Below are 20,877 nucleotides of genomic sequence, written 5' to 3'. Positions count from 1 at the left end.
ACAGAAACCCCACACGGTCGCTGTCCCTTTAAGACGCCGCGCGGTTTCCATGGCGACGCGTGGCGCTGTGGGCGTGGCTAGCGGTCGGCGCATGCGCAGAGCGGGCGTTGAGGCCGCGGTGGGCGGGGCCGGGCGGGGAGGATCAAAGATGGCGGCGGGTGCGGCGGGAGTTGTTGCCATGGCGGCCCGCGGGAGGTGCGGGGGGACCGGGGGGCAGCCCCGGGGAGGGGCGGGGGGCGTCTGGGGGGCTGCCGGTGCGGGCTGGGGGGGCTGCGGGACAGCGGACACCCCCCGGGGCAGCCCCGGGGCCGGGCGGGCGGTGCGGGACAGGGCCCCGGGGGGCGGGGGGGGCCTGAGGGGTTTGGGGGGTGGGCTGCGGGCACGGGGGGCTGCCGGAGGGGTGGGGAGAGGGTGCGGGGAGGGGGGGGCAGGGGACACCCCCGGTAAGGGACCCCGGGCCGGGAGAGGGGGGCGGGGCCGCGGGGGGCGGGGGGCTCCGGGGGATGGGGGAGCGGGAGGGGTTTGGGGAGGGGGCTGCGGGCACGGCGGGGAGCCCCTGGGGAGGAGCCCGGCTTGGGGCGGGGGGCGCGGGGCAGGCTCGGGATGGTGCAGGGGGTCCGGGATAGGGCTGGGGAGGGGGCTGCACCGCGGGGCGCGGGGATTTGGAGGCTTTTCCAGCCGCCTGGCCGCCCCTACCGAGCCCTGCCCGGCCAAGGCCTCGGGGGTCCCGCAGCATCCCCCTCCCCATCCCGGGGGTTAGCCCCCAACCCTCCGGGGACACCCCTCACCCCCCGGGGTGCACCGGGCACCGGCAGCCTCAGCCCGGGGCTCCCCCATCCTCACCGGGGCATCCCCCGGGTTGGGAGTGACCCAGCTCCGGTGGTCCAAACCCTCCGTGACCGACCGGGAGCCTGGCAAGGGGCTGGGGCTCCCCGCTGTAAAGGGCTGGGGGGTCCCCGATTGTCCCCCGGCCCGCCCGGGATTGTCCCCCTTCCCCAGCCAGCATGAAGCAGCTCCTGGCGATGCCAAACCTCGGTGTGACCTCCCGGGAGCCTGGCACCGGGCTGGGGGGTCCCCCCGAGGTTTTGGGGTCCCCCCGAGGTTTTGGGGTCCCCCCGAGGTTTTGGGCTCCCCGCGGTGACCCTGCCCCCCTCCCCCCGCAGGGCCCCCGCCGACGGGACGCTGTGTCCGGCCGCCGGGCGCACGGGGCTGTGAGCAGGTAGGTCCTCCTTCCCCTCCCCCGTCCCCTCCCCGCCGCGGTGCCACCCGTGTCACCACCCTGTCGCTGTGTCCCCGCAGGCCCCGCCATGCCCCAGGCCTCGGAGCACCGCCTGGGCCGCGCCAGGGACCCCGGCGGCGCCGTGGTGACCGCTCAGCCCCGGGCGGGCTCCCGCTTGCCCAGCGGCCACCGAGCGCTGAGCCAGGAGCGCCATGCGGCCCCCAACGGGCTGTCCCCGGCCCCCAAACTGCGCCTGCTGCCCCCCCGGCCCCCGCCGCCGCCCGACGACCCCCGCCCCAAGAAGCTGGAGCTGGAGCGGGGCCGGGCGGCGAAGCGCGGGGACGTGCCGTGCCGCGGGCCGGGCAGCCGCCGCGGGCCGGTGAAGGGCGATCACGGCGTGCGGGTGCCCGGCGGAGCCCCGCAGGTGCCCGGCAGCGCCTCCTTCTCGCTGCCCAGCGCGGCCGAGCGCCGCCGGAGCAACCTGGCCCGCTCCAAATCCATCAGCATCGGGGACCTGAGCCAGGGCGGCGGCGGCGGAGGTGGCGGCGGTGTCCCCAGCCGCGCCGAGGACGTGGCGGTGGCGCTGAGCCGGCTGGTGCTCAGGGACTGCGGGCACCCGCTGGGCGCCGGCGCGCTGGCGCTCCGGAGGAGCTCGTCGCTCCGCAGGGTCACCGTGGCCGCCGGGCCCGACGGCAAGGCCACCCCGCCGCTGCTGTCCGTGCGACCCGAGGGTGTCCCCCGCGCCCGCACGGACCCTCCGTACGGCCACGGCCCCGGCAGCCCCGCGCCCGGCCGGACCGAGGACAAAGCGGCCGCCGTAAGAGCCTCGGGTGGGGCGGCCGGGGGGCGTGGCGAGGTCCCCGCGGTGTCCCCAAGCTCAGGGACGTGTTGAGAACCCCCATGCTGTCCCCAGCTGTGGGGATGTGTTGAGATCTCCGCAGTGTCCCCAGCCTCGGGGTCAGTGACATCGCCAGGGTGGGACAGTGGTGGTGGTCTCACCTGTCCCCGCTCCAGTCCTGTTTTGGGGACCCCCACGGCTCTGGGGGGGTCGCTGCTGTCCCCCACAGCTCCAGGGTGGCCTTGCTGTCCCCCTTAGCTCCGAGGGGACCGGGGGTGGCTGGTTGCTGCCTGCTGGTCCCGAGGTGACCGCTGCCATCCGGGTGGCACTGGGGTGGCACTGAGGTGACCAGGAGTGACCGGTGCCCTCCCCATTTCCGCATCCGCCTCCCCCCCGCTCCATCCCTCACCTGCCCGGCCACGTGTGGGGCGATCGTAATCCCCCAAATCCCACCGCGGCTCGATGACACCGCCTTGTCCCCCCGCGGGATGTCCCCAGCGGTGCCACCGGGGGTCCCCCAGCCCCGCCAAGCCCCTGCCACCCCTCGGTCCAAAATGAGGAGGGGGCTTTTTTGGGGGGTGTTTACCTCGGCGCTCCCGCTGTCCCCCGGGGCGGCTGCGGCTAATTAATCCCCCCGGGATGAGCCTCCCGCGCGGCCCAGAATAGCCGGGGGAATCGGATCAGCTAATGAGCTGAGGGGGAGGGGACACGCCGGTGGCCGGCAGCGGTGCCACCCGTCCCCGCAGGGCCACCCGGAGCCGTGCCGGTGCCACCATGCCGGGGCTGCAGGGAGGCACGCTGGTGGAGCTGCCGCGGAAGCTGCACCGCTCGCTGGTGACCCGGCGGGAGCTCCAGGGCCGCGCCACCGACATCTCCGAGTCCGTGGTGCACACGGCGGTCATGGGGCTGCTGCTGGTCACCGGCGAGGTGAAGCCACCGCCGGGGGACGGCCGGGGGGACGGGGCGGCGGGGGCGCGGCTCACCGCCTGTCGCTCGCTGTCCCCACAGACCCACCACACGCTGCTGCTGGGCTCGGGCCACGTCGGCCTCAGGAATTTGGGCAACACGGTGAGTGGCCGTGGCCAGCTGGCCTCTCGTGGTCCTCTGGCTTGGGGCGTGGGAGGGGTTTGGGGTCCCCTGGGTCGCCTCAGGGTCCCCCGGGCTCAGTGGTTGGGGTCCTGTCCTCCCGTCCTGATAAGATGTCACATCCCCGGAGCTCCCCAAGCCCTCCCATCCCTCCATCCTGGGCTGCAGGAGGGATTTAGGGTCCCCTAGGTCACCTCAGAGTCCTCTCGGGGTCACCTCAGAGTCCCCTGGGTCACCTCAGAGTCCCCTGGGCTCAGTGGCTGGGGTCCTGTCCCTCTGTCCTGCTGAGATGTCACATCCCCAGAGCTCTCCCAGCCCCACAGCACGGTCCCCATGTCCCCAGCCCTCCTGTCCCTCTGTCCTGGGCCGTGGGAGGAACCTGGGGTCCCCTTGGTGTCCCCAGCTGTCACCTCAGAGTCACCTCGGGGTCCCCCAGCCTCACCGTGCCTGTCCAGCTGGGGCCATCACCTCCCCAGGGACACCTGGGACAGCGGGGGACACTCCTGAGGACCCCCCAGGCCGCGGTGGCTCCCCCAGGATGTCCCCTTGTCCCCGCAGTGCTTCATGAACGCCGTGCTGCAGTGCCTGAGCAGCACCAAACCTCTGCGGGACTATTGCCTGCGCCGGGACTTCCAGCAGGAGCAGCCCCCCGGCCCCCGCGCCCCCCAGGAGCTCACCGAAGGTGGGACAGACCCCCCAGAACTCCCGCAGCCCCCCCGGGGTGTTACATAACCCCCCAGGGGCGGTGACACGGCAGTGTCCCCGCAGCCTTCGCCGATGTCATCGCCGCCCTGTGGCACCCCGACTCCTCCGAGGCTGTCAACCCCGGGCGCTTCAAGGCCGTGTTCCAGAAATACGTCCCCTCCTTCACGGGCTACAGGTGAGATGAGCCCCCCGCGGACCTCTGGGGACACTTTAGGACCCCCGCGAGGTGGGCACGACGTGTCCTTGTCCCCGCAGCCAGCAGGACGCCCAGGAGTTCCTCAAGTTCTTCATGGACCGGCTGCACGTGGAGATCAACAGGAAGGGCCGGCGCACCCCCAGCATCCTGTCGGACACGCGGAGACCCCCGGCCCTGGAGGACCCCGAGACGCTCAGGTGAGGGCTGGGAACACCTGGAAAGGGCTGGGGGAACCCCAATTTTGGGGACAGCTGACCCCAAAGTGTCCCCCCCCGGCAGCGACGACGAACGCGCCAACCAGATGTGGAAACGCTACCTGGAGAGGGAGGACAGCAAGATCGTGGGTGAGCGCTGGGAAAGGGGGTGTCACCCCTCTCTGGGACCCCCAAAACTCTGGGGGTGTCCCCCTTGACCCCCAAACTTCTGGGGGTGTCCCCCTGAACCCCCTTTGTCCCCAGATCTCTTCGTGGGGCAGCTGAAGAGCTGCCTCAAGTGCCAGGCCTGCGGCTACCGCTCCACCACCTTCGAGGTGTTCTGCGACCTCTCGCTGCCCATCCCAAAGGTAGGGGTGGGGCACAGTCCCCTGACCCCCCAAATTCCCCCCCAAAACACCTCCAGACCCCCCAAAACCCTCCAGACCCCCCAAATTCCCCCCTGACCCTGTGTCCCTCCAGAAAAGCTTTGCCGGGGGGAAGGTCTCGCTGCACGACTGCTTCAGCCTCTTCACCAAGGAGGAGGAGCTGGACTCTGAGAATGCCCCGGTGAGAGGATGGACCCCCCGGTGACACCCCCCGGACCCCAGTTTGTCCCCTCAGCCCCCTCGCTGACCGCCCTGTCCCCATCAGGTGTGTGACAAGTGCCGGCAGAGGACGCGGAGCACGAAGAAGTTGACGATCCAGCGCTTCCCACGCATCCTGGTGCTCCGTATCCTTTGGGAATCGGTGCTGGGGGGTCCAGGAAGACCCCCGGGAGGACCCCCAAAACTGTCCCTGGGTTTGGGGGTGGGACCACCCTTCCATCCCCGTTTTCCCTTGACCGTTCCCAGACCTGAACCGGTTCTCCACCACTCGCTACTCCATCAAGAAATGCTCCGTCTTCGTGGACTTCCCGCTGCAGCAGCTCAACCTGCGCGAGTTCGCCAGCGAGAAGGCGGGTGAGGAGGGGCCGGGGGGCGTTTTAGGGTGGATTGGGGTCTCAGGGGTGGTTGGGGGTCCCAGGGGTCTCAGCCCGCTCCCCCCCCGCCGCAGGCAGCCCCGTCTACACCCTTTACGCGCTGTGCAACCACTCGGGCAGTGTCCACTACGGTCACTACACTGCCTTCTGCCGCGACCCGGCCGGCTGGCGCGTCTACAACGACTCCCGGTGAGTGCCCCCCGCCCCGCCCCGCGCCCCCCGCCCCGCCGGGCCCCCCCGAGCCCCGGCCCGGCGCTGAGGGTCTCCCCGCAGCGTCTCGCCCATCAGCGAGAACCAGGTGCCGTCCAGCGAGGGCTACGTGCTGTTCTACGAGCTGGAGGAGCCCCCCGGCCGCAGAGCCTGAGCAGACCCCCGGACCCTCGGGGGATGGCGGGGGAAGCGCTGCTCCCCTGCCCCGGAGCCCCCCGGAGCCCCCCGGAGCCCCCCGGAGCCTCGGGAGCGGCGGCACGGGGGGCGCGGGGGGGAGCGGCGGCAGCCCGAGCGGCCCCGGGGGGTTTTGTGAATAAATTTATTTAAAAAAAAGCCCGAAAAGCGCGGAGTTCTGGGGGGGCGTGGCTGGAGGCGTGGCCTTGGCTGAGGGGGCGGGGTTTGAGATGAGCGTAGACAGTGTGGGGCGGGGCTTGAGATTGACAGCTGATGAGTGGGCGTGGCTTAGTGGGCGTGGCTCGATTGACGCGTTGATTAGAACATGGGCGTGGTCTGCAGTGATGATTGCTGGAAGGGGGCGTGGTCACGGTGAAGGGCGTAGCTTCTCCCCACGGCGCGCTCCCGCCCGCCACAGCGCCCTGTCCATCAACCCTCCGCGCCTCGCTATTGGTCAAGCGCCGCCAAGCCCCGCCCCTTCCTATTTAAACCGGCGGGAAGGGGCGTGGCCAGCGGGGCTAACGCGGGGCAGGTGCGCTGGAGGTAACGGGGGTCGCGGGGGTCGCGGGGGTCGCGGAGCCAGAGGGGGTTTTGGGGTCCCGGTGGCCCCGCTGACCCTGCCCGGCCCAGCTCCATCATGCCGCCGACCGTGGCCGTCGTGGGCGGTGGGATCAGCGGCCTGGCGGCGTGCTACCACCTGCTCCGAGCCCCCCGCCCGCCCAAGGTGAGCAGGGACCCCCGCGGGACCCCCGGAATCTCCCCCCACTCTCTCCTTCCTCCTTCCCACCGGAGCTCCCGTGGGACTCGCAGCCTTCCGGGTCAGCGAGCCCCGCTCGGGACACCCCGAAACCTCCAGAACCTTCGTTCCTTTAGTGCCCCCCGATCTCTGTGGCCTCGTGGCTCTAAGGACCCCCAAAACCCACCCAGGGACATCCCCGTGACCCTCATCGCCCTCCCCCGGCGCTCCTGTCCCTCCCGAGACCTCCAATCCCCTCTCGGGACCCCTTGTTCCCTCAGGGTTCCCAACCCCCGGGACTCCCAGCCCCCCGACACCCCCAGGACCCCCAATCCCCCGTGAGACCCCCAATCCCCCTTCAGGACCCCCAGCTTCCCCGGGACCCCCAGTCCCTCAGGATTCCCAGTCCCCCCGGGACCCCCATCTCCCCCCAAACCCCAATCCCCCCGGTTTCCCCCATCCCCCGGTGATTTTGGTGTTCCCCAGGTGGTCCTGCTGGAGGCCAGTGGCCGTTTCGGGGGGTGGCTGCAGAGCACCAGGACCCCCGAGGGGGCTGTGTTCGAACATGGCCCGAGGGGCGTCCGGCCGGCCGGGGAGGTGGGAGCAGAGACCCTGCGCATGGTACGGGGGGCTTTGGGGGTCCCTGCGTGGGTTTGGGGTCCCTGGGGATGGTTTTGGGGTACCAGAAGGGTCTGTGGGTGGGTTTGGGGTCTCTGAGGCTCGTTTTGGGGTCTCTGGGGCTCGTTTTGGGGTCCCTGGCATTGGTTTTGGGGTCCCTGGGTGGGTTTGGGGTTCCTGTGGCTGGTTTTGGGGTGCCAGAAGGGTCCCTGGTGCTGGGTTTAGGGTCTCTGAGGTTGGGCTTGGGGTGCCAGAGGAGTGGTTTTATGGTCCCTGGGGTTAGTTTTGGGGTCCCTGGGGCTGGTTTTGGGGTGCCAGAAGGGTCCCCGTGGCTGGGTTTGGGGTCCCTGAGGTTGGCTTTGGGGTGCCAGAGGGGTCCCCGGGCTGCTGGAGCTTGGGTGGGGCGTTCCTGGGTGGGTTTGGGGGTCCTTGGGGCTTGTTTTGTGGTTCCAGAAGGGTCCTGGGGTGCTGCGGTCTGTGGGGGGCTGGGGGCAATTTGGGGGGGTCTTTGGGGTTGGTTTTAGGGTGCCAGAGGGGTCTCTGGGGCTGGGTTCGGGGTCTCAGAGGTTGGCTTTGGGGTGCCAGAGGGGTCCCAGGATGCTGGAGCTTGGGGGGCTTTCTTGGGTTGGGGTCTGGGGTTTTTGGGGCTGGTTTTGGGGTGCTGCGGTCTAGGGGGAATCCCTGGGTGGACGTTGGGGGATCTCAGTGGTCTGGGGGTCCCTGGGTCTGATTTTGGGGTGAAAGAGGAGTCCTGAGTGGATTATGGGGGTCTCTGGATGGGTTCGGTGGTCTAGGGGTCCCTGGCTGAATTCTGGGGTCTCTCTGTCCCCCTGTCCCCAATGCCACCCCGGTGTCCCCGCAGGTGTCGGAGCTGGGGCTGGCAGGTGACATCCTCGCTGTCCCCAGGGATCACCCTGCGTCCCGAAATCGCTTCCTCTACCTGGGGGGAGCTCTGCACCGCCTGCCCTCGGGGCTGGGGTCAGTGTCCCTTGTCCCCAGGGCCACCTCTGTCCCCAGGGCCACGCCCTGCCCCAGTGCCAGCTTCTTACCTCAGTGCCACCCCTGATCCCATGGTGTCCCCAGGGGGCTACTCTGGACTATCCCCAGTGTCACTCCGAGTCCCCAGAGGGCTGCTCCAGGCTGTCCCCAATGTCACTCCCTGTCCCCAGTGCCACTCCCTGTCCCCAGGGGTCTGTCCCCTGTGTCCCCCATGTCACTCTGTGTCCCCAGGGGCTTACTCCGGGCTGTCCCCAGTGCCACTCCCTGTCCCCACTGTCACTCTGTGTCCCCAATGTCACTCTGTGTTCCCAGGGGTCTGTCCCCTGTGTCCCCAATGTCCCCCTGTGTCCCCAGGGGGTTACTCCGGGCTGTCCCCAATGTCACTCTGTGTCCCCAGGGGGCTGCTCCAGGCTGTCCCTACTATCACTCTGTGTCCCCGGAGGTCTGTCCCCTGTGTCCCCAATGTCACCCTGTGTCCCCAGGGGGTTACTCCGGGCTGTCCCCCCCTTTTCCCGGGCCCTGCTCTGGAGTGGGCTGCAGGACCTGGTGACACCGGCAGGGACAGCGCCGGACGAGAGCGCGCACTGCTTCTTCCGCCGCCGCTTCGGGCTCGAGGTGGGTGTGGCAACTGTGGGACCCCAAATCCCAAACCGTGACCCCAAACCCCAAATCCTGACCCCAAGTCCTGATACAGAACCCCAAACCCCAATACACCACCCTAAATCCCCATAGCTGCACCCCAAATCCTGATACTCTGACCCCAAACCCTGATGCCCTGACCCCAAATCCTGAAACCCTCACCCCAAACCCCATAACTGCACCCCAAACCCCGATACCCCCACCCCAAACCCTACTCAGCCTTATCAGGGCCTTCGTGCTCTGGGTGGGGCCCGGCCACGCCTTGCTGTCCCTGTCACCACTGTCCCTGTTCCTGTCGCTGTCACTGTCCCTGCTGTCCCCGTCAGTGTCCACGCTATCCCTGTCACTGTCCCTGTCAGTGTCCCTATCACTGTCCCTGTCCCTGCCACTGTCCCCACTGTCCCTATCACTGTCCCCGCTGTTGCTCTCACTGTCCCCTGTCCCTGCTGTCCCTGACACTGTCCCTGTCGCTGTGTCTGTCCCCGCAGGTGGCCGAGGTGGCAGTGGACAGCCTGTGCCGCGGGGTGTTCGCGGGTGACAGTCACACCCTCAGTGTCAGGTCCTGCTTCCCCGCGCTCTTCCAGGCCGAGCGGCGCCGCGGCTCCGTGCTGCTGGGGCTGGCGCTGGGACACGGTGGGGACACTGTGGGGACACTGGGGACAGCGCGGGGACAGCGTGGGGACAGTGTGGGGACACTGCAGAATGAGGGGACACTGCTGGGGCTGGTGCTGGGACACGGTGGGGACAGCGTGGGGACACGGCAAAATGAGGGGACACTGCTGGGGCTGGCACTAGGAGACGGTGGGGACACTGGGGACAGCGTGGGGACACTGTGGGGACAGTGTGACGACACTGCAGAATGAGGGGACACTGCTGGGGCTGATGCTGGGACACCGCGGGGACAATGCGGGGACACTAGGGGGACACCGCGGGGATGAGGGCACACAGTGGGGACACTGCGGGGACACTGCTGGGGCTGGCACTGGGACAGTGTGGGGACACACTGGGGACACCACAATGCAAGGGGATGCTGGGGACACCCTGGGGACACTGTAGGGACATCACAGCACGAGGGGACAGTGCTGGGGCTGGCACAGGGACAGAGCGAGGACACTGTGGGGACACCCTGGGGACACCACAATACAAGGGACACTGTGGGGACACCACAGCATGAGGGGACATGGCTGGGGCTGGCACTGGGACACTGTGGGGACACATGGGGGACACCACAATACAAGGTGACAATGTGGGGACACCCTGGAGACACTGTGGGGACATGGCAACACAAGGGGACACTTCTGGCGATGGCACTCAGACATGGTGGGGACACTTCTGGCGATGGCACTCAGACATGGTGGGGACACACTGGTGACACTGTAGGGACACCATGATACAAGGGGACACTGTGGGGACACCCTGGGGACACCACAGCACCAGGGGACACTACCAGGGCTGGCACTGGTACATGATGGGACACCCCGGGGACATCACAATGGTCACCATAGCACAGGGGGACACAGTGTCACCCTCAGGGAAGGGTCTGTCCTGCTGGTGCTGGCACTGGGATCTGGTGGGCAATGGGACAAGGGGACACCCCAGGGTCACCCCAGTGTGAGGGGGACACTGCTGGTGCTGGCATCTGGTGAGCAGTGGGACAGGGGGACACCTTGGGGACCTGCCGGTGCCACCCCTTGGACGGGTCCATCCCGCGGGGCTGTCACCGGGATCCAGCGAGTGCTGCGATGGGAGACACCGTGGGGACACCATGGGGACACCCCCGGCGCCCCCCGCGCGTTGTCACCGCCGCTGTCCCCGCAGGCTCGGTGTCACCGCGGGCTCCCGAGGCGGCGCTGGTCCGGCGGGCGCGCGAGGAGCGCTGGAGCCAATGGTCACTGCGCGGTGGCATGGAGAGCCTGGCGCGGGCCTTGGTGGCCTTCGTGTCCCCGCGCGGCGCCGAGCTGCGCTGCCACACCCCCCTGAGGCACCTGTGCCACCGCCGCGGCCAGTGGCAGGTGGGGACACTCGCGGTGGCACGCTGTCCCCCCAGTCCCCTCCCCAGTGTCCCCTCCTCTGCTTCCCACTCTCCATCCCCTTCCCACAGTGCTGTCCCCTCCCCAGCGTCCCTTGGGTCCCTTCTGCAGTGCCCCCCAGTCCCCTCCCCAGTGTCCCCAGTCCCAGTGTCCCCACCTTGCTCTCTGTCCCCTCCCCAGTGTCCCCAGATCCCCGGACACCTGGACCCTCTTCCCAGTGCTCCCAGTCCCCTCCCCAGTGCCCCAGGGGCGTTCCCAGTTACCTAGACCCCTTTCCTAGTGTCCCCCAGTCCCCTCCCCGTGCCCCCAGCGTCCACAGTCCCCTCCCCTGTGTCCCCAGTCCTCTCCCCAGTGTCCCCAGTGTCCCCACCCAGCTCCGTGTCCCCCCAGCTCACCTTGCCCGACGCCACCATCACCGCCGACCATGTGGTCAGCGCCATCCCGGCCGCAGGTACGGCCAGACCCGCGGGTCCGGCGGGGCGGGAGGGTCACCCCCGTGTCCCCTAATGTCCCCACTGATGTCCCCCGCTGTCCCCAGCCCTGGCCGAGGCGCTGCCGGCCGAAGCAAAGCCGCTGGCCGAAGAGCTCCGGAGCATTCCGGCCGCGTCCGTGGCTGTGGTCAACCTGCAGTACCAGGGGGTCACCCTGCCTGTCACGGTCAGTGGGAGTCCCGCGGCTGTCCCCTGACCCCCGGGGGTGTCCCCAAGCCCCCGGGGTGACCCCATCTGGCCCTGTGTCCCGCAGGGGTTTGGCCACCTGGTGCCATCGTCGGAGGACGCCGCGCTGCTGGGCATCGTCTATGACTCGGTGGCATTTCCGGAGCACGACGGGGACACCGGGACACCCTCGGTGCGGCTGACGGTGGGTGACAGGGACATCGGGGGTGACAGGGACACTGAGTGGTGACAGGGAGTCTGGGGAGGGTGACAGGGATGATTTTGGGGGGCTCACGGTGGGTGACACGGACACTGAGGGGATGACAAGGACACTACGGGGTGACAGACATGCAGGGTGACAGGGACACCAGAGGGTGACAGGGACACTGGGGGGGGTGTCAGGGATGATTTCGCGGGTCTCGGGGATGATTTTGGAGGCTCAGGGTTAATTTCAGGACCCTCAAGGATGATTTTGGGGCGCTCAGGTCCAATCTCGGGGTCTCCCTGCTCCCCAGGTGATGCTGGGGGGCGCCTGGTTCCGGCAGAGTTTCGGGGATCCCTCGGCGGTGACCCCCGAGCTGCTGCTGCGCCGAGCCAGGCAGGCTGTGCGGGACCACCTGGGGCTGGAGGGGACCCCAACCCGCGCCATCGTCAGGGTGCAGCAGGTGGGTGACACCCCGGGGGATTTGGGGACACTGCGGGGCTTTGGGGACACTGTGGGGTCACACGGGGCTCACCTGTGTCACCTCCCCTTCCCCAGGACTGCATCCCCCAGTACACGCTGGGACACTGGGAGCGCCTAGGTAAGAGGGGCATGGGTTGGGGTATCTCCTGTCCCCTCGGGGGTCTCCCCTGTCCCTCGGGTGTCCCCAACCCCTGTCCTTGTCCCCAGAGCGAATCCAGCGCTTCCTGAAGGAGCAGCAGCTTCCCCTGAGCCTCATCGGCGCTTCCTACTCGGGGGTCTCAGTCAACGACTGCATCGCCAGCGCCAGAGCGGCCGTGGAGCAGATTTTGGGGTCTCCATCCTGACCCCCCCCGGTCCCCCCCGGGCTCCCCTCCATCGCTGCCGTAGAACAAAGTGATTTTTTTATTGAAAAAAACCCTTAGAAAGGTGCAGGGAGCGGCTCATAAATAGAATAAATACCCGCGCGCCCGAGTTGGGGATCCCAAAAACCTCCCGGGGGAGGGTCTGGCGAGCCCCCGGCTCAGCCCGTGTCCCTTCCCGGAGGTGTCCCCTGTCCAGGGGGTGTCCCTTTCCGGAGGTGTCCCCTGCCCAGGGGGTGTCCCTTTCCGGGGGTGTCCCTTTCCGGAGGTGTCCCCTGTCCCCCTGGCCAGCAGCCCCCCCGGCTGGCTGCTCCCCCCAGCCCACAGTCCACACCGGGGGGAGCTCAGGGGGTCACGGGGGTCCCTGTGCCACGCTCTGGTTGTCCCCCCGCGCTGTCCCCGCTGTCCCCACCCCTCGGGGCGGGGCCGCCGTGCCGTTGCCAGCGGCCGTGGGCGGGCGGGGCGGTGACAGCGACAATGACAACAAGGGCACCGCCAGGTCCCCGCGGGGGGGTTTGCGCAGCATCTCCTCCCGGAAGCGGCTGGAGCTGCCGGGGGGGGCGCGGGGAGCCCCCCGATGTCCCCCGCGGGGGTCACTGCCGATGTCCACCGTCAGGTTGGTGTAGAGCGGCCGCAGCTCCTTGGCCAGCAGCGTGTAGGTCAGCGAGTTCATCCCGTCCTGCGTCCACATGCGCTGCGTCCGCACCAGCAGGTCGAACCTGGGGACACCAAAACGTCACCGATGTCACTGAGATGTCACCGAGGTGTCCCCACCGCCCCCCAGAGCCCTCCCGCCCGGACCTGTGGGGGTTCTCCTCGTTGCCTTTGTCGCTCTTGTGCTTGACCATCTTGTAGTGACCGATGGACACGGGCGGGCGGGAGATCTTCATGCCGGCCAGGCGCACCCTGAGGGGACAGCGATGTCACCGGGGGGGGGGACAGGGAGAGCCCTGGGGTGATGGGGACAGCCCCCCCACAGTGACATCGGGACACTGACATGGGTACAGCGAGATTGGTGGTTCAGTGTCACCCCAGGGGGACAGGGAATGGGGAGATGGGGACACTCCCTATTTGTCCCCCTGGGCAACAGGACAACCTCATGTCTCCCTCAGTGTGATGTGACACCCCCCCATGTGTCCCCCCCGTGTGACAGGACACCCCTCATGTCCCCACCATGTGACAAAACCCCCCCGATTTGTCCCCTAACGTGGTGGGCACAGCCCCCCTGTGGTGCCATCACCCCCAGTGCCACAACCCCACGACTGGAGTGGTGTTAGTCCCCCAGTGTTCCCTTCATGTCTCCTTGGTGTCCCCAAGCCATACCTGGTGGCGATGTCATCATCCTCACCCCCGCAGCCCCACAACCCCACGATTGTCTCCCTGTCCCCCAGTGCCCCTTTGATGTCCCCACGGTGTCCCCAAGCCATACCTGGTGGCGATGTCATCGTCCTCGCCCCCCCAGCCCCAGTACTCGTTGGGGAATCCATTGATCTTCATGTATTGATCAGGAGTCAGCGCCGAGACACCGCCGAAGTACTGCGGGTATGGCAGGCTGGGGACAGGGGACAGTGAGCCTGGTGTCCCCAAGGTGTCCCCAGGCTGTCCCCAGAGCGTCACCCCACCTGTAACCGAACTTGTTCATGGCCACCGAGACGTGTTTGGGGTTCCAGGGGTCGCAGGTGTACAGGTTGTGGTCATTTTCGGGGATCAGATCCACGTCGTGCAGGAAGAGGCAATCCCAGTCCTCGTCCTTGAGAGCCTCCTTGACCCCCACGTTCAGCAGCTTGGCGCGGTTAAAGGTGGAGTTCCCCGCCTGGGAAAACCCCAAAATGTCCCAAACACACCCCAAAATATCCTGGGGAGACCCTAAAATATCCCCAAACCCCATAAAACCCTACTGGAGAGACCCCAAAATATCCCCAAACCCTTTAAACCCCTACACTGAACTCCCATGTTCAGCAGCTTGGTGTGGTTAAAGGTGGAGTTCCCGGCCTGGGAAAACCCCAAAATATCCTGGGGAGACCCTAAAATATCATGGGAACAGGAAATGGGGATGGGAAAACCCCAAAATATCTCAGGGAGACCCCAAATCCTCATGGGGAAACCCCAAACCATCCTGGGAACTCCTCACTGACCCTCCTCGTTCAGCACCTTGGTGCAGTTAAAGGTGAAGTTCCCAGCCTGGGGATGGGAAATGGGGCTGGGAAAACTGGGGAGACCCCAAAACATCCCTGAACCCCTTAAAACTCCTCCTAGGAACACCCCAAACCATCCTGGGAACTCCTCGCTGAACCCCCACATTCAGCAGCTTGACACGGTTAAAAGGTGGAATTCCTGGCATGGGAATGGGAAATGGGGATGGGAAAACTGGGGAGACCCCAAAACATCCCTTAAATCCCTCCTGGGGACCTCCCAAGTCCCCCCTGAACCCCCACATTCAGCAGCTTTGCCTGGCTGAACATGGAATTCCCAATCTGGGGGCTGGGAAAGGGGGGCTGGAAGCACTGGGGACCCTTCAGACCCCTTCAAGCCTTCCCTGGAGACCCCCAACCTGCCCTGGGGACCCCAAATCCCTATGAACCCCCACATTCACCTGTTTGAACATGGAATTCCCAGCCTGGAGAGTTGGGAAAAGGGACTGGAAGCACTGGGGACACCCCAAAATCCCTGTGAACCCCTCCTGGAGATCACCCAAACCACCCTGGGGACCCCCTAAACCCCCCCAAATCCTTATGAACCCCTCCTGGGGACCCCTCAAACCCCTCTTGAACCCCCCAAATCCCTATGAACCCCTCCTGGGGACCCCCCCAAACCCCTCCAAATGCCTATGAAGTCCTCCTGGAGATCTCCCAAACCACCCTGGGGACCCCCTAAACCCCCCTGGATTCCCCAAATCCATATGAACCCCTCCTTGGGATCACCCAAACCACTCTGGGGACCACCCAAATCCCTATAACCCCCTCCTTGCGACCCTCCCAAACCACCCTGGGGACCCCCCAAATCCCTATAAAGCACTGCTGAGGAACCCCCAAATCCCTATGAACCCCTCCTGGGGACCCCCCAAGCCCCCCTCAACCCCCCCCAAATGCCTATGAAGTCCTCCTGGAGATCTCCCAAACCACCCTGGAGACCCCCTAAACCCCCCAATCCCTATAAACCCCTCCGACCCCCTAAACCACCCTGGGGACACCCCAAACCCATCCTGAAGCCCCCAGATCCCTTATAGCACTGCTGAGGACCCCCGTCCCTATGGACCCCTCCTGGGGACCCCCAAGCCCCCTCAACCCCCCAAATGCCTGGAAGGCCTCCTGGAGATCTCCCAAACCACCCTGGGACCCCCAAAGCCCCCTGGACCCCTCCTTGCAACCCCCAAACCACCCTGGGGACACCCCAAACCCATCCTGAAGCCCCCAAATCCCTATAAAGCACTGCTGAGGACCCCCCAAATCCCTATGAACCCCTCCTGGGGACCCCCCAAAGCCCCCCAACTCCCCCGAGCCCACCTGGTGCACGACGTAGATGCCGTAGTGCAGCTGCTGGCGCTGCAGGAAGGGGTGCAGGTAGTAGAGCAGGTGGCCCAGGTGGCTCTCGCGGTTGCGGTGGGGGACAATGACAGCCGTGCGGGAGCGCGACTCGCACAGGGGGGGTCGGTAACGCCCCCCCTGCTGCACCCCCGGGTTCTTGGCCTGGATCTGCTCCAGAGTGGGAACTCGGGCGAACGACACCGTCAGCGGCCCCACTGCGGGATGGGGACAGCAGGGGACATCGTGGGGACATGGGCGGGGTGGCACCAGCCTGGCTGGAATGGGGTGGGTGTGTTCCCCATCCCAACCCCAAACTGGGCTGGGTGTGCCCAACTGACCATCCCAAACTGGGCTGGGTGTGTCCAACTGACCATCCCAAACTGGGCTGGGTGTGTCCAACTGACCATCCCAAACTGGGCTGGGTGTGCCCAACTGACCATCCCAAACTGGGCTGGGTGTGCCCAACTGACCATCCCAAACTGGGCTGGGTGTGCCCAACTGACCATCCCAAACTGGGCTGGGTGTGCCCAACTGACCATCCCAAACTGGGTTGGGTGTGTCCGACTGACCATCTCAATCCCAAACTGGGCGGGGTGTGTTCCCCATCTCAATCCCAAACTGGGCTGTGTGTGCCCAACTGACCATCCCGAACCAAGTGGGGTTTGGGGTTTGTCTCTCCCCAATCCCAAACTGGACTGGGTTTGTTCCCTCAATCCCAAACTGGGCTTTGAGTGTTCCCCTCCCAAAACAGGGAGACCCTGGGGTTTGTCCCCATTCTGTCCCAAACCGGGGAGAGACCCAGGAGTTTGTTCTCACTGTTGGGATGCCCAACTCCCCATCCCAAACCAAGGGTGGTCCAGAGTTCTTTTTCTCCCACCCCATGCCAGAATGAGGGAGCCCAGGGGGTTTGTCCCCCAAAATCCCAAACTGGGCTGGCTTTGTCCCCCCTGCCCCAAATGGGAGTGGGTTCAGGAATGTGGCCTCCATCCCAAACTGGGGCTCTCAGGGGTTTGTCCCCCCAAATCCCAAACTGGGCAGGGTGTGTCACCCCCCATCCCAAACCAGGGCAGCCCTGGGGGTTTTTCCCCCACCTTCTCCAAACTGGGGGGACCAGGATGTGTCTCCCTGTCCCAAACCAGGGGGAGTCCAGGGGTTTGTCACTCCCCAGTCCCAAACTGGGCTCTGAGTGTTCCTCTTCCCATCCCAAACTGGGAGATCCTGGGGTTTTGTGTCACCCCATCCCAAACTGGAGGGGTCCCAGTGGTATGTCCCCCCCATCCCAAACTGGGAGAACCCTGGGACAGTGTCCCCACCCTGTCCCAAACGGGGGCTCCCAGGGCATGTTCCCCCTGTCCCAGGGGTTTTTCCCCTCTCATCCCAAACTGGGGGTTCCAGGGTTTGTCCCCCATCCCAAATCATGTGTAACCCCAGCGCTGTCCCACCTTTGTCCCCACCCCTGACACCCGGCCTGGCACTGCTTCTCTCCCCGGGGGGAACCGGTTCTGTCCGGTAGGAGGAGGGGAACCGGTTACACCGGTCCTCCTTCCCGGGGAGGGGGTCGGTCCTTCCCCCCAGGGGAGGGGTCAGTCCTCGGTCCCTCCCCCGGAGACCACCGGCTCGTTACCGGGAGGGGGATCGGTTCACCCCCGGTGTGGGGGGCAATTTAATTCCCTCGGGGGTCTCCGCTCCCTCCCCATCCCGGTTCCTCCCCCCAAGACCTCCGTTCTTTCCACCGGTGATCCCCTCCCGCTCCCCAACCCCTCGGTTTCCCCTCCCGGTGCCTCACCGAGGAACGGCGATCTCTCGGGGCAGAAGGGCAGCGGTCTGTCGGGATCCGGCGGGGCGCGGGGCTGCCCGAGGCGGCTGAGGTTGGCGTACACGTCGTGGGTCCGGGAATAATCGAACACCGGGCCGGCGGAGCGGCCGAACAGCGCCGTGAGGTTACGGAAACCGCCCAGCGAGAAGTACGCCACGAAGGCGAACTGGCACCCGACCAGCAGCGCCAGCGAGCACGGCCGCTCCAGCAGCCGCCGCAGCATCGCGGGGCCAACCGGAGGGCAGCCCGGTTCACCGGAGAGCCGCCCGGTTCACCGGAGAGCAGTCCGGGTCACCGGAGAGCAGCCCAACCGGGGCAGGGGACAGCCGGGCAGCATGGCGAGGGCACCGGGCAGCATGGCGGGGGCTGCGGGGAAAGGAGGGGAGGGAGGTGGCCCGGGTTACCGGGAGATGGAGCGGTTCTTTCCCGGTACCGGGAAATGAGGGCTTCGCTCAGATCCTTCCCGGTACCGGGAAATGCCTGGCCTCGACCTCAGCTCTACCCCCGCCCAGCCTCTCCCCGGTACCGGGAGCTGCTCGTCCTCGGCCCCGGTACTGCCGCCCCCTCCCAGTACCCCCATTCCCGGTAACTGCCCGGCGCCGGTACCGTCTCCCCGGTACCCGTTACCGCCCGGCCCGGTAACCCTCCGCCCTCCCCCGGTACTCCCGGTTCCGGTCCTGCCCAGCCCGGATGCGGTACTTCCTCTTCCCCCCAGTACTCCCGGCCCCGGTAACTGCTCCCCGCCGGTTCAACCCCCTAGCCCCGGTCCCGGTCCCCGCCTAGGCCCGGCGGTGCCCGCCCCCGTCCCGGTCCTTCCCCCCCCTCCGGTAATTCCTCCCCCCGTCTCCAGTTCATGCCCCCCGGTCCCGCCCCGCCCCGGTTCCTCCCGCTGGGCTCCGGTACCTGCCTGGGCCCGGCTCAGCCCCGCCCGGCCGCCGCCATCTTGGAGCGGGGGGCGCGGCGTGATGACGTCACGGGGCGGGGTCAAGGCCCGGTTGAACCGGACTGGCGGGGCGGGGGAGGCCGCGGGGCACCGAGGGGTTCCCTCTGGGGGTCGGGAGGGCGCCGGTGGCTCTCGGTGAGCCCCGGGCGGGGCGCGGAAGGACCCGGGGGAGCCCCAGCAGCTGGAGGGGGCGTGGTCACAGCTGGCGCTGTCGCCTCGGCAACCGCGCCTGGCCACGCCCATTTATTTATCGCCCCGCCCTTTCTGACGTCACGGATAATACGCGCTGTGATTGGGCGCAGGGCCGGAAGCAGAGCGCGGGGGCGGGGCGGGCGGAGCTGGGGGGCGGGGCTGCGCCACGTGTGTCTCTCCGGCCACGTGTGCCCCGCGCAGGGTGTCCCTTCGACCTCCGTGTCACATCCAGCCACGTGTGTGTCCCTCATTCCCCTGCAGACCCCCGGCCGCGTGTGTCCCCGTCCCCCATGAGACCCCCAGCCCACGTGTCCTCCCGTCCCCAAGGGCTCTCTGCCACCCCTGTGTCCCCTGTCCCCGCGGGGTTCCTCCTGGCCGCGTCTGTCCCCCATCCCCCTGCGGTCCCCGCGGCTCCCGTGTCTTTCCTGCCGTGGGGATCTTTCCAGATCCCCCGGGCTCAGTGTGGTCCCCGTGTCCTCCCGTCCCTGGGGGGTCTCCCGGTGCCTCTTGTCCCCCTGTCCCCGTGGGGTTTCCAGGAGACCCCAGTAAACTCCCATTCCGGACCAGGCTGGTGACGCCCTATTTTTGGGAAGACTGGGGAACGTGTCTGTGCCCATCACCCCACAGCTCCATCAATTACAGCCGGGAGGGGACACGGGGAAGTCCCTGGGTCCTGCCTGGGGGAAAGGGCTGAGGTAGACGTGGTTGTCTGCACCGGAGGGTGACAAACACCCAAATTCAGCGATGCCACCCCGCTCACGTCCCTCCGTGTCCCCTCCGTCGGGATTCCCGCTCCTCCCGGAACCCCCGGGGGGCTCCGGGTGCCCGCGGCTCGAAGAAGCTGTGGCAGACCCTCGGGGGTCATCACCCGCCCGCCGCCAGCACCTCGGGGACAGCGGTGGCCCCGCTGTAGCGCAGTGTCACCCCCCACGCAGCGCCACGTCGCGCGGGGAGGGGACCAGGACGTGCCCCTCGTTGAGCAGGGACTGTCCCCGCGGCCGCCGCAGCGCCGGGAAGGCGCCCTGGGCTCAGGGAGCTCCCAAAAAATCCCGGGTCAGGAGGTTGGTGACAGCCGCCGGCTTGTCACCGTGTCGCTGTAACCGCGGCTGTGCGGACAGTGGCTTTAAAGCGGGGGTGGTGGCAGTAGGACCCCCCTGTGGTGTCCCCCTTCGTGCCCGGGGATCACCGGGGCGTGGTGCAAGGTCACAGCCCCTGGGGACACAGCGGCCCTGGACACACAGCCCGGAGCCCTCCGGGGTGCCAGCGGCCACCTGAGAGGGGGGAAATGGCCCCGGTGGCAATGGTGACACCCCGGGGGATGCGGGGACAGGGGACAAGGGACTCTGGGGGTGTGGGAAACAAGGGTATGGGGATATCGGACACAGGGATAGGGGAGGGGGGATTTTGGATCATAGGGACATGGGGACATGAGGAAACAGGGATGTGGGGACACAGGACCATAGGGACACAGGGATACAGGAACACGATGATATGGGGACATGGAAACAAAAGGAGACGGGGAAACAGGGACATGGGGACATGGAGACATGAGGAAACAGGGATGTGGGGACACAGGAACATGGGGACACAGGGACATGGGGACAAGAAGAACACGGGAAAAAGGGAACAGGGGGATACGGGTACACCGGGAGACAAGGACATGGGAACACCCACCCACGGCTGCGGCATGACATAATAGCCCAGGGACTGGGACTGGCACAGCACTTTGCACTGGTCATACTGGGAGCCGCTGCTGTATCCCGGCACTCAGTCCCGGGGGGCTGGCAGCCCCCGGAGCATCCCCAAGCATGAGTTGTAGGTGGAGAATTGCAGCTCTCAGCTCTGGGGGGCACCGGGGGCTCCTCAGCACCGGGAACAGTGCTCGGACCTCTGCCCAGCTCCAGCACCCCCAGCTCCAGTATCCCCAGTTCCAGCGTCCTCCATTTCTGGTGTCCCCTAGTTCCAGTATCTTCCAGCTCTAGCATTGTCCAGTTCCAGCACCCCAAATTCCAGAGTCCCCCAGCTCCAGCATTTGCTGTATCTCCCAGTTTCAGCATCTCCAGTTCCAGCATCTCCAGT

General features: G+C 67.1%; 3 protein-coding genes across 6 annotated transcripts; 2 read left to right on the top strand and 1 right to left on the bottom strand.

Annotated features, from left to right (window-relative positions):
* The first annotated feature begins 111 nt into the window (after positions 1-111).
* Positions 112-5,753, top strand: USP21 (ubiquitin specific peptidase 21). 2 transcript variants are annotated; one of them, XM_085047744.1, is made up of 14 exons: positions 112-195; positions 1,164-1,219; positions 1,300-2,036; positions 3,066-3,125; positions 3,702-3,825; positions 3,912-4,023; positions 4,104-4,241; positions 4,324-4,388; positions 4,503-4,606; positions 4,719-4,805; positions 4,890-4,968; positions 5,090-5,197; positions 5,296-5,406; positions 5,491-5,753. In XM_085047744.1, the coding sequence occupies exons 3-14, from the start codon at positions 1,308-1,310 to the stop codon at positions 5,742-5,744; spliced, it is 1,971 nt and encodes a 656-aa protein (XP_084903870.1). In that variant the 5' UTR covers positions 112-195; positions 1,164-1,219; positions 1,300-1,307; the 3' UTR covers positions 5,745-5,753. The 2 variants fall into 2 exon arrangements, with proteins under 2 accessions (XP_084903870.1, XP_084903871.1); XM_085047745.1 differs by having other exon boundaries at positions 5,292-5,406; positions 5,491-5,640.
* Positions 5,754-6,155: 402 nt separating this feature from the next.
* PPOX (protoporphyrinogen oxidase) lies at positions 6,156-12,452 on the top strand. The gene is made up of 12 exons (XM_085047746.1): positions 6,156-6,325; positions 6,824-6,958; positions 7,818-7,933; positions 8,437-8,569; positions 9,082-9,226; positions 10,412-10,605; positions 11,014-11,074; positions 11,162-11,280; positions 11,368-11,484; positions 11,795-11,944; positions 12,040-12,082; positions 12,172-12,452. Exons 1-12 carry the CDS (start codon positions 6,239-6,241, stop codon positions 12,306-12,308), a joined length of 1,437 nt encoding a protein of 478 aa, XP_084903872.1. The 5' UTR covers positions 6,156-6,238; the 3' UTR covers positions 12,309-12,452.
* Positions 12,453-12,571: 119 nt separating this feature from the next.
* Positions 12,572-18,655, bottom strand: B4GALT3 (beta-1,4-galactosyltransferase 3). Of its 3 annotated transcripts, none has more exons than XM_085047750.1 (7): positions 18,567-18,655; positions 17,634-18,029; positions 15,827-16,062; positions 13,946-14,136; positions 13,753-13,875; positions 13,125-13,229; positions 12,572-13,042 (listed from the first exon to the last, which is right to left on the bottom strand). In XM_085047750.1, exons 2-7 carry the CDS (start codon positions 17,884-17,886, stop codon positions 12,676-12,678), a joined length of 1,275 nt encoding a protein of 424 aa, XP_084903876.1. In that variant the 5' UTR covers positions 17,887-18,029; positions 18,567-18,655; the 3' UTR covers positions 12,572-12,675. The 3 variants fall into 3 exon arrangements, with proteins under 3 accessions (XP_084903876.1, XP_084903877.1, XP_084903878.1); XM_085047751.1 differs by having other exon boundaries at positions 18,571-18,619; XM_085047752.1 differs by lacking the exon at positions 18,567-18,655 and adding an exon at positions 18,443-18,464.
* Positions 18,656-20,877: the final 2,222 nt, after the last annotated feature.

The sequence above is a fragment of the Lichenostomus cassidix genome, unplaced genomic scaffold (assembly GCF_008360975.1).
Source record: "Lichenostomus cassidix isolate B80296 unplaced genomic scaffold, HeHo_3.0 HiC_scaffold_851, whole genome shotgun sequence".
Classification (NCBI taxonomy): Eukaryota; Metazoa; Chordata; class Aves; order Passeriformes; family Meliphagidae; genus Lichenostomus; species Lichenostomus cassidix.
The sequence above is the reverse complement of the archived record's forward strand: the minus strand, read 5'-3'. Positions and strand labels throughout refer to the sequence as shown.